The 15,777-nt window shown below is 39.0% G+C and overlaps 2 protein-coding genes across 6 annotated transcripts; one reads left to right on the top strand and one right to left on the bottom strand.

The window, feature by feature from the left end:
* The first annotated feature begins 443 nt into the window (after positions 1-443).
* LOC137123869 (CCN family member 1-like) lies at positions 444-5,626 on the top strand. 5 transcript variants are annotated; one of them, XM_067498196.1, is made up of 6 exons: positions 444-638; positions 1,362-1,575; positions 2,241-2,488; positions 2,937-3,024; positions 4,023-4,201; positions 5,275-5,626. In XM_067498196.1, the coding sequence occupies exons 1-6, from the start codon at positions 588-590 to the stop codon at positions 5,584-5,586; spliced, it is 1,092 nt and encodes a 363-aa protein (XP_067354297.1). In that variant the 5' UTR covers positions 444-587; the 3' UTR covers positions 5,587-5,626. The 5 variants fall into 5 exon arrangements, with proteins under 5 accessions (XP_067354297.1, XP_067354295.1, XP_067354296.1 ...); XM_067498194.1 differs by having other exon boundaries at positions 445-638; positions 2,937-3,075; XM_067498195.1 differs by having other exon boundaries at positions 480-638; positions 1,302-1,575; positions 2,937-3,075.
* A 998-nt stretch (positions 5,627-6,624) lies between these two features.
* Positions 6,625-15,223, bottom strand: LOC137123868 (ATP-dependent RNA helicase DDX39A-like). Its single transcript, XM_067498193.1, has 10 exons — positions 15,084-15,223; positions 13,964-14,171; positions 13,226-13,353; positions 11,338-11,614; positions 10,929-11,047; positions 9,970-10,101; positions 9,664-9,773; positions 7,554-7,698; positions 7,141-7,288; positions 6,625-6,875 (listed from the first exon to the last, which is right to left on the bottom strand). The coding sequence occupies exons 2-10, from the start codon at positions 14,169-14,171 to the stop codon at positions 6,859-6,861; spliced, it is 1,284 nt and encodes a 427-aa protein (XP_067354294.1). The 5' UTR covers positions 15,084-15,223; the 3' UTR covers positions 6,625-6,858.
* Positions 15,224-15,777: the final 554 nt, after the last annotated feature.

Genomic DNA, 15,777 nt, shown 5'->3' on the forward strand with positions numbered 1-15,777 from the left:
AATTGCTATCCTCTTGTTTAATAAAGTCCACTTTGATTTCCTGTTCTGGAACTTCCACTGGTGTGAGAGAAAAAACAAGGAATTCCTCCTCTCTTGAGGTGAAGGTCTTATTAATTTAACCACATAGCCTGACCCAGTTGAAGATATTTACCTAGGATTAGGAGAGTGGTGGCCAAAATAGAAAGAATGTGCCAAAGTGTGACTTCAAAAGCGGGTGTAACGCTTTAATTAAAAAAATGAAAAAAAAATATTGCTACTAATAAAATACATAATGGTCCTGGGACTTTTGTGAATGGCTGCATTCATTCCAAAACACGCCCACCAATCAGCAAACAACCCCATGCCCGTGTCACGCCCACATATCCTGTCTGGGCTGTTATTTGCATGCTGATTGGTTAGAAGTATGTAGAGGGGCGCGGTCTCTTAAAGCTCACAGTGGGTATAAAGTTAAGACAGTGTTTATTCCAGGAGAAAATTAAAACAGGCTGCTTAACAGCCGTTCCGTGGGGGACAGCTATATATTGTATAGTGAGTTTTTGGTGTTTTGACATATTACTATTTTTGCTTAAACTTGTCATTGGCTAACGATGGCATTTCTCATATACGTGACTGTACTGACGACAGCCGTCATCGCACAGGTAAGAAGTTTCTCTCCCAACATCGAAGCATGCATCTGTTTTTGAGCCGAACGTCTGCTTAACGATTAAGATTAGTTTAATGTGTAATCTGGTATGCATAATGTAGTTGCAAGTAAATGAATGTCAATATAAATCCCATCCAGGGTTTGATATAAATAAAATAAATAAATGTTTTTCATATATATACACATGAAAAACATTTGTTTTATCCTCATAGATTGCGTTTACATTCAACCAACACCAGATTAAAAGAAATTTAAGCAATAATCACGTCTGCTTAAAACATGAGATTTCGCTGGGGTTATCACTCCTTTTAATCTAGGTTAATAATTAATGTACTGCAGAAGTTGGATTTCCTTCCTGGTAATGAGCATGTCTACTCATGTCTACTTTTGTTAAGCACAGTGATATGTTTACTCCTACTAACTGGAACAAGTTGGCTCTAGTGCTCAGCTCAGTTGGAAGAAAAGCCAGAACTAATTCACTGTTGATAACTATAGCCGCCTGATTGCCATACAGTTTGTGTGCATGCAGATTTTTCCATCAAGTGTGTGTGTGTGTGTGTGTGTGTGTGTGGCACTGCATACATTTGATGTAGCCTACTCTAAGCAAAGATCTAGACAGTTCACTGTCTCTAGTTTTGACATATTTCTTTTCATACAGTTGCTATAGAAAATGTTGCATAACAGAAAATTGGTCCTTCACTTCGCATCATGCACCCAGGTGACTGCTAGATGCCCAGCAGTGTGTGAGTGCCCTGCAGAACCCCTGATTTGCCCTCCAGGTGTAAGCACTGTGTCAGATGGATGTGGCTGCTGCAAGGTGTGTGCAGCACAGCTTAACCAGGACTGCAGCTCCACAAGGCCTTGTGACCACCACAAAGGGCTTGAGTGTAATTATGGCAATGATGTGACCATGGCCTGGGGCATCTGTCGAGGTGAGGAGAAAAGAAATAGTGTATATTAGGAAGGAGGAAATTTAACCTGCAAAATAGCAACCTTTGCAAGTATTTGCATTGCACTCTTATAGATAGTATTGGGCAAAAAAAAGCAATATATGTTAATTAAAACTCTAATCCAGCCATCACAGCTCAACAATGATTATGTGAACATGCACATCTGGGAACAGCACAGCAGGTATTGTAATGAGTATTAGATTCTTTATAGTGGCAACAGGGGGTTTCCAAGATAAAAATACTCTTTCCATCTGCAACATCCCAGTGCTGGCCCACAGACTATTAATAGTTGGTTCTTCTATGCTTTGGAGACAAGGTGTCTGACAGGTTGTGTCTCCTTATTTCCAGTGACCTTTCCTTCTTAGCCATTGTGTGTGTGGGTTTTTTGGTAAAATCAGGAGAGAGATTGCATAACAGGCTGTATTTCAGCTGTTGAAATTCATTAATGTAATTGTTCATTTTAAAGCAAGCCTCATCCTGTAGAAGTGCATCTCTAAAATGCCTCATCCACAGGTATTTATGATTGTTGCTTTATAGTTTATGTATAAGAACAGTGATTATGTTTATATGATCAGTCCATTTTAAATGTCTTTACATGTTGAAAGCCAGTAATGTTGTTGTTTCAGCTGAGTAATGTGTCTTTCCAGCTAAATCAGAGGGACGCACATGTGAGTACAATGGTAGGATCTACCAGAATGGTGAGAGCTTCCGTGCCAGCTGTAAACATCTGTGCACCTGCATTGACGGTGCTGTTGGCTGCGCCCCACTCTGCAACAATAAGCTGCCACCAGTTTCCCCATCTTGCCCGTACCCAAGGCTGGTCAGGATACCTGGGCAGTGCTGCTTCAGTGTGGATTGCCATAAAGGCACCTGGCGCCTCCCACCCAAGCATCAGGTTTGTTTATTTTTCATCTTCAGCTACAGTCCTTTGCAGAATGATAGACACAGTCCCAGCACATTTTTTTTTTATATCTATACATTTTTCTTTTATTTCTCTTTCTTTTTAGAGAATAAAATTGAATCACCCCCACAACGGTGCTATTTTAGGCTTTAAACCTATAAACTTTTCTGTATGTGAAAAAATGCAGCAGTAATGAAAATTCCAAATCCCTCTTCCACTTTCTAATTGATAAAACTATATGTGCTTACTCAGACCAGATACTCGTGTTTTATATCATGCCAAAGATTAATGTGTCTCTCTTTTGACCAATTGTCCTAAAGTAACTCCTTTTTATAATCTTGGTCCCATGGTGATAACACTGTGAAAAACAAACAGAAGATATGATTGCACCACCAATACTTTTCAGACAAACAGCACCATCTCATCTTATCTCTCATTACAGGTGTCTCCTCCAAAGCAGCAGCAGTCCAGATCTCGACACCAGCCTCACCACCTTGAAAATGAGCTGGTCCTTGCCAAAAAATTCACAGGTGTCAAGCCCAGTGGCTGGGAGAATGAACATGGCTACAAACATCTGCCTAGTGAGAGAATACAAGAGATTGGGTGCTGAATTTCAACAACACTGAAATTGATTTCAAACAATGCAGCTTTGCTAAGTTAAAGGCAGAATGTCATATTTTGTGATTATTTTTTTGTATATTATACAACTTTGCACCGTTTGATAATGATTATAAATATAGAAACACATTAAGTGCTGAAGTTACAAATGTCTACATATTTTAACTACTAAAATCATTCCCCTTCATATTTCTAAAAATATTAAACAAGACTAAGGGCTCACAGCAGTGCTAGTGGCACGGTGAGACTGCTTGAATATGGTGGTGCTTTGAACTAAGTATTAAAATCAGCAATTTATGATACTTTCAATTACCAGGCTTGATGTTAAACAAGTGTGATGTTTATTATAACCACATTCAACACCATAGTTACAGCATTTGCAGAGGTTCACTAAGCCATAATTATAACTGAGCCTGATGGGAAGGTAGTTTTTATGGGTGTTGGGTGATATGTCGAAGTACTTCACAGACTGATATTTTGAAAACATAATTTGTTGCAGAAAGTGTTTTAAGCATGTTAATTGTATTTGATATCCAAGATTCATCTTGTACCTTTCTATGTGTAGTTTCTGTGTGTGTACATTCTCGCCGTCCTTGGGTAGGTTTTCTTCTCACAGTCCAAAGACATGCACATGTTAGGTTAGTTGGAAACTCTAAATTGCCCGTAGGTGTGAATGTGAGTTTAAATTATTGTTTGTCTATGTCTCTCTGTGTTAGCCCTGAGATAGACTGGTGACCTGTCAAGTGTATACCCCGTGTCTTGCCCTATGACAGCTGGGATAGGTATCAGCCCCCCTGCAACCCTAAACAGGATAAGCAGTTACAGATAATGATGGCATGGATGGATTCATCTTGTGACCCCTTGATGGGATGGTTGGGATAATTCTATTTTATTTATTTTGCACTTTTAGTGTGGAGCCATCTGAGAGAGAAGTGTCCAGTCCAGACAACTGAATGGTCCCAGTGCTCTCGCACCTGTGGAGTGGGCATTTCTTCTCGTATCACCAACAAGAATCCTCAGTGCAAGCTGGAGAGAGAGACGAGGATCTGTACCATACGGCCATGCCATGCCATAACTGGCACAGCCAAGGTAAGTAGACTGAAGCTGGCTTGAGCTAAAGAAGGTGGAGACAGACGGTGAGGTTGAATATACACTTTGGTGCCAATATACTGTAACAAATCACAGCCACTTATCTCTCATAAAATGAAACCTAAATGGCTTGTGATAACAATATCAATTAGGAATGATAGTAAAGAAATAATTTCACTTTGTACAGTTGGGTGCAAAGATTTCACAACCCTTCAGAAATTTAATCTAATTTATAGTTAAGGAACACTTGCACTAGCTGAATGTGTATTCAATATCATGTTGATGTTGATTCTTTGTTTTACTCTGACATTTCAAAATAAGGGAATTAAATCTTTTCCAACTGTATGTCCTTGCCCAGATCAAATCACAACTAGAAAGAAGGGGGAAAAAATCTGTTCTCTTGCTCTGAGTAAATATGCTACAACTGTCTTTATCCCAAGCTTAAGGAGATAGATTATCTTAGTAAAGTTTTCATGAAGCTTTACTTATAGTGGGAAGTGGGCGTACTGATTTACTCATCGGCATTTTTGTGGCAGGCAGGCGCCTTTTTAAATATAGCCCCCCACCCCCAGCATTCCTGCGAAGCTACTGTCCATAGCTAGCTCTAGTCTGTGTATTCAGAGTCCAGGGAAGTGGTGTGTCTATATTAATCCTCCATGTTGGACACACACTAAGAGCTCTTTTCTCTGCTCTGCTGAGTAAAATCCTTTGGTGCCAAGGGTGATCATAGGTGTCAGTGTGGTTTACAGTAAAGGGCCATCCAATGTTAAACAAATGTTTAATCTTAAAATTAATCACTCAAATCTAAACATAATCCTTCTCTTTCAATTCCTGTTTTGGCATAGGAAGTTGCAGTCTGGTCCTCTTTAATGTGAAACTAATGAGTTTGAGTGCAAAGCTGCTTAAGTCTGCTTTTATGTAACAGGATGGGATGGATGAAAGTCAAAACTTATCAGATTATTTTTTTTATCACCATATGAATATATTTGGTAAATATAGCTATTGAACCTGAAAAAAGCAACATTTCTTATAATCCAGAAGATGACACTCATATCTTCCTCTTCTTTATCCAGCCACAGAAAGGGAGGAAGTGCTCCCCAACCCAAAAAGCCCCAGAGCCCCTCCGCCTGGGCTATGGAGAGTGTAAAAGTGTCCACCTCTACCGGCCTAACTACTGTGGCATGTGTACTGATAGAAAGTGCTGCTCGCCACGCCGGACACACACCATACCTGTGACTTTTGTCTGCACAGATGGCGAGCGCTTCCAGAGGTCAGTCATGTTCATCCAGTCATGTAAATGCAGTGATGACTGTAGCCTTCTCAATGAAGTGGCCCTCCCTCCACAGCACTGGATGTATGGAGACACACATAAGTTCAAAGACTAGTACAAAGGAGGAATTTATGTTCTACTGTATTGAGTTCAAGTTCTTGATGAAAAAAGACACTCCAAAACAAGGGGTCTCTCTCTGGCTCCAAGTGAATGAAGACCACAGGCATCCACAGCAGGGGCTGTCTCAGTTTTATTAACAATCATAAAGGCAACACTTCTTGTAATTTGTGTGACCGGAGTGGATTTTACACATGCCTCCTCCTGTTTAAATGGACATGGGACCCAAATTAAAGGCCTGAAGAAGCCTCCTTTCTGGACTGGACTGACTGCTGGATCCGGTTGTTTTTTCCCCCCCGTGAACAGCCCATGAGGAGAAATGATACAAGAGCAAGAAAGCACTTTAGCACTGAAACGTAGCAATACATGGTAGCCTATATAGGCAACATCATAGGCTGACAACCAGGAAGACCTACTTTTGCATCTTCAAGAATCCATAATGCAAATAAGGCAAACAAAATAAAAATGTGGACAGACCAGCATGTTATGAACATTACATTTTTGACATGCTGAAATAAAGCATCTAAAAAGTAAGTTCACATGCAGATTACTGAGTTTACATGTAACTAAAACTGCTAAATAATCAACACTGGCATTGCAGTGTTGAGGACCAGACCAATGCAAAAGCTTTTCCTTTGAGGCATCTGATTTCTTGTTTGTAATTAGAGAAATGTCTTAAGCAAACCTGTATTTCTTGACAATTTCATTTTGATTACTTTTCAATGCATTTTCTTCCCTTTGATCAAAGTTTGTATATATTTATCTATTTTTAGAGACTGAGATACCAGTGTAGCTGGCACAAGATACATGTGATAAAACTGGCTGAATTCAAATTTCATGTCAATTTTTATTTTAACTCAACTTGTTCAGATAAAATAAAAAATATTCAAAATTATCCCTTTAGCAGCCAGTGTACAGTGGCCAGCCACTTGAGAAAAGTCTGTTTGCTTTGATGGTAGCGCCCTCTGCTTGTGAGAGTAAATAATCAAAACATGTGACATAATATTTGTGCAAAATGAAATCTAGTACCATGAAATGAGTTATAAAAATGTTTATTTCTTTAACCAAAACAATATATCCACAATTTCAACAAGGAAAACACTAAAACAAACACCCCAACATGATAAAATAAAAAAAGATTTTATCTTTATGAATTTGCCAACAAATATGTTTGGAGGGGTAATTTAAAACAAAATTTTTTTTTTCCTCCCACCAAATACAGCAACACCAACGGTCACACATCCACTCTGCTGGAAAACACATCCCAGGCTCATCTGGACTGTTCAACTGTAAATAGAAAAAAAACAATATGCGGTTGTCAGATCTACTGGAGATGGGGAAAAAATAAATAAAAAATACACAGTGACAAAGACAAGAAAAAGACTATTGATACACCAATATTTTTGCTAAAGACCAAAAAAAAAAAATGAATAAAACAGAAGCTAATTCCAAACAGTTCAACTCAGTGAAGGGTTTGCCTATTCATTTTTTCAAAGATCAATAGGTTGTCAAACAAAATCTAATTAGAAGGACAACAGCTATAACAACTTACTGTAGGAGGAAATATCAATCTCCTCTGGTAGCTCTGCTACATTGACTTCAAAGCGATCCTGGACCTCATTCAGGGTCTTGGCATCGGCCTCATCTGACACAAAGGTGATGGCCAGACCTTTTGTCCCAAACCTGCCAGCACGGGCCACCTGAAGTGCAAAAAGAAAGTAGGGGCTTAAAAGAAATTTCTACAAAAGAAAACAGGCCTGTTAAATTTCTACAAAATCTTGGAAAAGTGAAAACTTTTAAAAGGTTTCTTGTGTTTTAGATTACAACTGCCTCAAACTTTCCAGGATCAGGATTTTTTTTTGTAAATTTGGTACAAGCTATAAGCCTTTTGTAGGTTACCTTTTTCTGTTTGCTTTGGAAGTGTATATGTACATCTGTAAAAAATTATATTGTAGCTGGACTGACTCTGTGAAGGTACGTATCAGAATCCTCTGGCATGTCGTAGTTGAAGACAATGTTGACTCGCTCAATGTCCATGCCTCGTCCAAAGAGGTTGGTAGCAACCAAGATCCGCCGCTGAAAGTCTTTAAACTGCTGGTACCGGGATAACCTGGGGGGAGGGGATGAACAACAGAAAAGGGAATGACACTAGTGCAAGATAGAACAGAGGAGAAAAGAACAATCTTTTTTTGTTTTTAATGTTGTGTAATGCGTGTATGTGTAAGTAATAGCAGTTGCACATCTGTCTTTATCAGACTTTGAAAACTGGAAGTGACGCTGCTGGATGTGCCGCTGCTGGATGTGCAGTGTTATTCTGAAAGATGGTCTGATCTTTTTGTTGTTGTAAAGAGCAAAATGGCCAAGAGATGAAGGAGATGACCTTTAGATTTTTGGTAGACTATCACTGAAAATCCTAGATTGATGCTGCGTTGTATGCGACCTCTGGCTGGAAAGTCTAGTGCTTCTATCTTTGAGAAATTGAGCTGAAGATGTCAGAGAATTCGCCAGAAATGCATAAGGAGACATTACGAGGATCCAGAGGACGAGCTTTGGGTCAACAACAGAAATAATAGGAAACCCGGTGTGACCAGATTCTATAAATCCGAGACGTTACTTAGATGGAGATGAAAATAAGGTTGAGAGCCCTGTAGCAAATCTGTGGACAGGCAATTAGTTTCCCATCCACAGCTGCCCCTGTTTAGATACCCTTAAAGTTTGTCTAGATTGGTAAGACCTGAGCCAGCCCAGACTGAGTAGGATTAGGACAGCAAACTATCTGAAGCTGGACTGGTTGACATCAAGGAGGATTTTCAGAGAAAGAAAATTGAGACTGCTCATTCAAGGGCCTTGGCCAGTGATGACAAAGTCCAGTTCTCCAAAAAGGAGTTGTCCAGAGTAGGCTTCTTAGGCAGTGGGGTAATCCAGGTCTGATTAAATGTGGTGTGAAAGGTGCCTGTTGTGAGAGATGTGTTAACGATTTGTGTAATGGCTGGAATTAGTGTGGGTGCAGTTGCTTGTAAGTTGAGAGTGAAGGAGATGGGCTGCAGAGGACAGATGTTAGGGTGGTTTGAGAGTTCCAATGATATAACAGAAAATGAGAAGTGGAGCAGAAGTATGGGAAGACCTAGGTAGAAAGAGTGAGCTGAAAAAAAGAAGAGGATTGACTGAGATGTCCACTTTAAGTACTAGGTGGAACTGAGATTCAGGTGGTTGCCAGCTTTGTAGGCTGGGGAAATGTGGACCAGTTTCAGATCAAATTGTGTCATAAGTGCAAGGACATCAACTATCTCGAGTTTGTTGGTTGATGTTCGTGTGTTGTTCATCACATAATTACATTATTGACTTATAAAATATGAGTGTGGCTTCAATCATTTTTGTTGACCTCAATATGGTTTTTTTGGAGAGCTGAATGCTTTGTGACAGATGCTATTCAGCAAGCTAACCATACACATATGAACATAAGGACAGGACATTTCTTCTATTGTCAATTTAATGTAACTGGATTGTATCCTTACAGGTGCAGGTTTTACATTGAAGTAACAATTCTGTCAAAGACTGCATGTCTACTGCATCTGCGAAGTGTTTAGGCAATTCAGAGACAGTGCATTCTAGAACACCCCCACCCGATAATGTATTGTGATTCTTTCTGGCAGAATTTCTTGTCCAACAGAGTGTATATATTGTGGCTCGGTGGGACCACCCTTGGTGGGGTGGAATTCGATCCTGTGGCTTTCCGCATCCCAACATGGTGATCTACCCAATGATCCACCAGGCCCCCTGTGATAGGCCTGTGTCCATGTCTCTCAAAATGTTAAGAGTACCGCCATCTACAGGCAAGCAACACGGCAACACGAGCTAATCACAGAATTTACTGGTGCCTGATAATTACATGGATTGTAACCAGTGCCATAATCCTAATAGCAAAATATTCCTCTAAGTACAATGCTTAACTTTACCAAAAAATTTAAAGCAAAACCCTAGACTAAAACTTATCGCAGTACCATGATGTCTTTTCCCCTCCTTTCAAGGTAAGTGTGAATACAAGATCATGATGAAAGATAATATCAGCATGTACCTTTCTTCCTGTGCCATGCCCCTGTGGATAGCAATAGCAGGGAAGTTCTGCTCCACCAGCAGCTGGGACAGAGCCACACAGCGATGCACTGACTTCACAAAGATCACCACCTAACATGAACCAAAGAAAGACAGACATGATTAAGTTAACAAATATTTCCCTCAAATATTCAAGACACAAAAGGTTTTACTTATTGCTTTAAAAATTTAACAACATAATGTTTTGTTTATATAAAGTGCTCCCACATTAATAGTTTAACATGTACATGACTGATTCTAACTCATCTCAAATGACTGCAAACAATACCTGATTAAACTCAAGAACATCGAGCAGGTCAAATAGCTTTCGGTTCTTCTCACTGTCCTTCAACTTGCAGTAATACTGCTGTAAGCCATGAAGTGTCAGCTTGGTCTCATCATCTACAAACACCTCCATGGGCTACAAAACAAGACCAAAAAACTCACCAATGGTTTCACACATCTCTGCAGACCACACCATAAATGAGCAAGAAGCAAGACAACTTGTTACACTCACACATGCCATACAGTGATTAAAAGAAAAAACAAAATTTGAAAAAGTTTTCACATGTTTCTGAGTTCTACATATTACACACAATTTACACCAGATTTTGAATATTATATGAGCAGTGGACCCTGTTCTCCTGCTGCAAGATAGTCAGGATAAGGGATTGTCCTGACCAAGCCAAATATGCAGAGGAGGATTGCTTTGCCCCTCTAATACGGCCACTAATGACACTGACAGCCACAAGTGGGCAAAGCTAAGAGGGACTTCTCTACAAATACTGAACTACCTAAACCATTTCATTTGTTGAGTACACAAAAATAATATAGGCTGAAACAGCTGACAAGACTATATTCTGTTTTTGGTTTTTATTTATCCTGGAAGACTTCACCTGGAGCCAGCTTGTTCATTCATAGGGCTTTTTGAATCAGTGTCAGCTCATCTGGAGCAAAAATAAAATTGTGCTTCAGAACCTGAAATTTTGGTTCCTAGAGGGAACGAGATGCCAAAAAGGAGAAGAAATGCATATCCTAGTTGGTTGAATAAAATCAACTTTTAATTTTAACATGAACTTCTGCTACAATCTAAAATATGGTTTCTTCTATGGTGGTGGTTATGTGGTTTCCCAACAAGAACTGTACCAGTTTACTGTTGTTTGAAAAGCTATTTAGATCAAACGGATCAACCATAAAGTAAGCAGCTCGGCTTTTTGAATTATTGGTGAATCTTTTATAAAAACTCACATCCTGCATAAATTTGCGGCACACAGGGCGGATCTCCTTGCTTAGTGTTGCACTGAACATCATAACCTGCTTCTCATGGGGTGTCAACCTGAATATTTCCTGGACATCACGCCTCATATCTACAGGAAAAAACAAATTTTAATACCAAGGTCTGTTTTATACAAAAACAATACAATTAAAAAATAGGAACCAAATTTTAAAATAAGGTTGTTAAAATGGTTAGATGACAACAATATTAGTTTACCAAGAATGCATTTTCACATTGAAAGCTCATGAATAACTAACTTGGTCTGGTAATTCACAGAACACAGCTGGAAGTTTCCTCTGCCATACAAACTAACCATCGTCTTGCACCCTGAATACTTGTTTATTAACAGTCTACTATGAACCTCATGTTCCCATAACTCACCCAGCTGCTCCAGCATCTTATCACACTCATCAAGCACAAAGTGTTTGATGTTCTTCACGCTGAGAGTTTTGTTGCGGATGAGCGCCAGGGTACGTCCTGGAGTGCCAACAACAATGTGAGGACAATTCTTCTTCAGGACTTCTTCGTCCTTCTTGATGGCCAGGCCACCAAAGAACACAGATACCTTAACGGTGGGCATGTACTTAGAGAAGCGTTCATACTCTTTACTAATCTGGAAGGCCAACTCTCGTGTGTGGCACATCACCAGGACAGACACCTAGAATACAGGAGTTGAGAACATTTGTTTCATTAACAGTCCTCATGTAGTGTGCTTTGTAGTACCAGTTAACTTGTGTTAGCATTTATTCATAAGTCATTGTTGCCCTCCTCAAGAAAATTACTTTAAAGTCTGAACTTTACTGGCTAGTGCTGGATCAGACTGTATAAACCTTTTTCACAAAAAAGGAAGTACTAAGCAAATGGGTAATCATATTTTCGCTTTACAATGGGTCACGCTCTAACACAGTAACAATGGATTGCAGTAGTGATTTCAACTTCTCCATCAACAAATATACTATTCCGAGCATAAACATTCATAAATTAGGACATTTAACAAGTTGCTGTATTTCAACATGTCTAAACATTTTCAGGTGTCATGCTGGATAAATGTAATTATGCCCAATTTAATGACTAAATGTAAAGACTACAACCACTTTTATTGCTTATATTTCTCCTTTACACAGATTGCATCTCAAACAAAGACGTTTAAGGTTGTGTTATGCGGTACCTTACGCATGTATACGAAATTATTGTGAGCAATAGCTTGTGTAGCTTGTGTATGTGAACCTTACTAATAGCTTGTGTGTGAAGCTTACACACAGCTTGTGTATGTGAAGCTTACTAGCTTTAACTTACAGGCAAAGTTTGTGAGCTTTAAATTAGAGCCAACAAAGCAGAGTGAAATATTCCACAACAACAGTCCTTTATATTATATCACAGGTAACGTTACGCATTTTTTTATGTTAATCTTTCTTACGCCAATTGAATATGTCCAGTTCAGAAGCATCAGCGGCAGCTTCCACACTTACAATGGACACAGAGGAGACAGTTTCCTCCAGGGCTAAATGATTACTTTCCCTTTCATACCCATTCTCCCCTTTCTGTGATGAGACAAGGCTGTTCCACAAAAAGCGGCTTAGTACAACTACGTTTATGAGCAGAGCCTGCTTTAATATAATCATCCAGCATAAAGTGCTGACTACAAACGTACGTGTTACCTCGTTGCACCTTAAAACATTTTCATTTGTCCCGCCCGGTTGCCCGCAGCCGCCCTTTTTTTAAGGTTTTGGATCTTTTGAAAAAGAGCAAACGCGAACATACACCGAACGAACATTTTGTATGCGACAAACGCTAACGTTTTTTAGATTGCAATTGTTCCTATGTAATGACTGCTTCCAGTTGAGAAATGCGGAAGTGTGAAAAAGGTCTAATAAAGTAGCACTTCTGCATGTTATAGTAAATATCCACAGATAAAACTCCAAACAAATAGGCCTATTTATTCGTCCTGTTCTTCTCCAATTACTGTAAGCACACTTGGCAATTAATGTATATGCTGCTACTGATCTACGTAAACAAGGTCCTCCTTTTGTTTGTACATAAACCGCACCTAAGAAACATTTCAATTATGCTACTTTAATAAATAAGAAAGAGTTTTGACAGAAAAATGCTGCCTTACCCCAACTAGAAAAAAACAAAACAAATTGGTCTAAATTTCCATGGCAAAGCAATATTGTAAGTATCACTTAATTATAAGTAAGTAAAACAGACGTATAATGATCCATGATCACTGCAATTTAAGAATAATGTGGTAAAAACATAATCAACTCACCTGACCATCCACAGGCTCTATCTGCTGCAGGGTGGCTAGCACAAACACTGCTGTTTTTCCCATCCCAGACTTAGCCTGACACAGGATGTCCATGCCCAGAATAGCTTGAGGAATACACTCGTGTTGGACTAATAATAAACCAAATGGTAATCATTATTAAGTGAAAACACTTGTTGTTACTTATAATGTGACAAGTGGAATTGAGGAAGCGTAGACAAGCACGTTTGTGTGGAGGTGTTGTTAGAGCCATGCAATGTCATAAATGTTGTGAATAATTCCTCGCCTCATACAATTTAGTTGCATGATCTTGTGTTTGCAAATGTTGCATTAACATTAGAATCTCACACCTTGGGCAGTTTCAAAAATAGTTAATTCTGAAAAAGAGATTCTTGTTATTTGGATATTGTTTCAGCAACAATCAGACGTAATATGCAAGCTATCAGAAAGCTGAACCAACAAGGTGGAAATGGAAATAAATTTGTTTCCCAACCACAAACAAATAGCACCATTATAAGGAGGAGGTTGTGCTAGATTATACAGCAGCAACAGTTACTTCTTTAATTCTATAAACCTTTAATTTAGAAGATTTGGTCAGTATTTGTAACTAGAGTAAAATGACTAATTACAATGAGAGAAATATTGGTATTGAAAAATTTTTGGATTTTGCCCAGGCCTGGGTGTTCATCTTAAGATATTATATAGGACTGTGGTTATGAAATTGAGATTGTGTGCATTCACCTTCTGAGGGGTGTTCAAAACCACAATCGACAATGGCTCGGAGCAGCTCTGGTTTGAGGAGAAAGTCTCTGAAGCCTGAGCTGTGGATGGATACGTAGGAGCCCTTCACCTCCTTCTTACTTGCTGGGGTCCCACTCTCGGGGGCTCCCTGAGGCTCATCATCCTCCTCATAATCCAGAAGTTCATTTTCAACGTCGTTCTCAGCCATCTATAGAGAAAACATATAGCCCAGAGAATCAGTGTCTCACAACTTGTCTAAAAAGTCTCCTTGAACGTTCAAGCATACCACCAGGTGTAAGAATTAGGCGTCATATAAATAGGAGTTATGTTGGGATTCGTCAATGTCATGAGATGTAAGTACATGTACAGTTCAGCAAATAATGTTACGTTAATCAACGAATTAGCTGTGTTTTATAGATATGCATTTAATTAACTGAACTTAAAATTATTCCTTAAAAGGTATATTGTACAATGATCAGAAACCAAATAAATGGTGTTTAAATTAGCCTAGTGAGGAGCAAGGTCAGAAGATTACACGGCTAACGTGTAAGCAGGCCGCAACCGGGATTCAAATCAAAATAAATGAAATCTTGGGATGCAAAGAACAAACCATGACCGCAGTTTGTGGTGTACGCCTTTTAACGACCAATGTGATAAATGAAATTCGCTTAGCTACACCAATTACGCAGACACAAAATTAGCAGTATGTCAGTGCACAGAGACAGCGCACTCATAAACAATGGAGTCTTCCATCTCCTTCATTCAAACCGGCTAGCTTAGTTAGCGAGCTGCCCGGTAGCAGTTGAAAAGGAATCGTGAATTACTTTAAACAAACACCGTGGCTACAAAACCAAATATTACTTTTCATTACGCATGTAGGCGAAGGGTAAGAACACAAATAGTTAATCGCCAAAGGGCGAATACTAAGCTAACGCAAATTGTGTTCTAGGAAAATGAAGCTAACATAAATGCGGCTAGCGGGCTAGCTTCTAAAACACCTCAAAACATCAATTTTACAAACTGCGACAAAAAAATTAAAAAATCATTTTCATTTCATAATAATTAAAAGAAACCAGGTATTAGCAAAGTTTGTATGAAAAGTACGGATGCACAACGTTACCTTCCTATGATGTTTTTTAGTTCCGTCGATGCCAATGTGCGTATCACTATCAAGCTAACGAGTTTTCATTGCACAGTGCGCACACATGTATGTTGAGTTCACGTACACTTCGGGAACTTCCGCTGCGTCGTGACGCATCCTAATAAACCGTTTTATTAGGATGCTTTACTCGATAACAGTACAAAATTATTAATAGAATGTTGCTTGCGCTAATTAGTTTAAACATAAATAGAAACTTTATATGGTATACAATATGGTACACGGTATAAATTGATATATTTAAAAAATCCATTGTCTTATTATTTCTACTTATGTATACAGATGACCCTGTGCATATTCTGTTAATCACAATTACGATATTATTTATTTTGTGACCACACTTCAAGGCACCAGTGGCTGCTACTCATACTGTACTGCACATGTTGGACATACCGATACTGCACATCCCCACACAAGAAAATATTTTAGAATGTATATACACACACAAACAAAAACTTGTGTTTGGACTGCCTCACACACTTGCACTGTGCATTTTTAAGTCATCCCTTTATTGTATGCAGATCTTCTTGACAGTTACCAATGACTCAAAGCAAAATCTGTTTAGGTTGGTTCATAGCATACTTGTTCAAGAAAGCTGGTTCTATCTATTCCTTTGCACTTTTCTTATACTATAAAAGGATGTATTATAAGGAGC

The sequence above is a fragment of the Channa argus genome, chromosome 3, assembly GCF_033026475.1.
Source record: "Channa argus isolate prfri chromosome 3, Channa argus male v1.0, whole genome shotgun sequence".
In the NCBI taxonomy this organism is placed as follows: domain Eukaryota; kingdom Metazoa; phylum Chordata; class Actinopteri; order Anabantiformes; family Channidae; genus Channa; species Channa argus.

What these genes read in the sequence shown, in the direction of transcription:
- LOC137123869 (XM_067498194.1), top strand. Translation starts at nt 588, where the DNA reads ATGGCATTTCTCATATACGTGACTGTACTGACGACAGCCGTCATCGCA. An exon ending in GCCTCCCACCCAAGCATCAG is followed by an intron (nt 2,489 to 2,936) that starts GTTTGTTTATTT and finishes CTCTCATTACAG; the next exon opens with GTGTCTCCTCCAAAGCAGCA. An exon ending in CCATAACTGGCACAGCCAAG is followed by an intron (nt 4,202 to 5,274) that starts GTAAGTAGACTG and finishes TTCTTTATCCAG; the next exon opens with CCACAGAAAGGGAGGAAGTG.
- LOC137123868 (XM_067498193.1), bottom strand. Translation starts at nt 14,171, where the DNA reads ATGGCTGAGAACGACGTTGAAAATGAACTTCTGGATTATGAGGAGGAT. An exon ending in TTTTGAACACCCCTCAGAAG is followed by an intron (nt 13,354 to 13,963) that starts GTGAATGCACAC and finishes GTTTATTATTAG; the next exon opens with TCCAACACGAGTGTATTCCT. An exon ending in TAAGATGCTGGAGCAGCTGG is followed by an intron (nt 11,048 to 11,337) that starts GTGAGTTATGGG and finishes TTTTTCCTGTAG; the next exon opens with ATATGAGGCGTGATGTCCAG.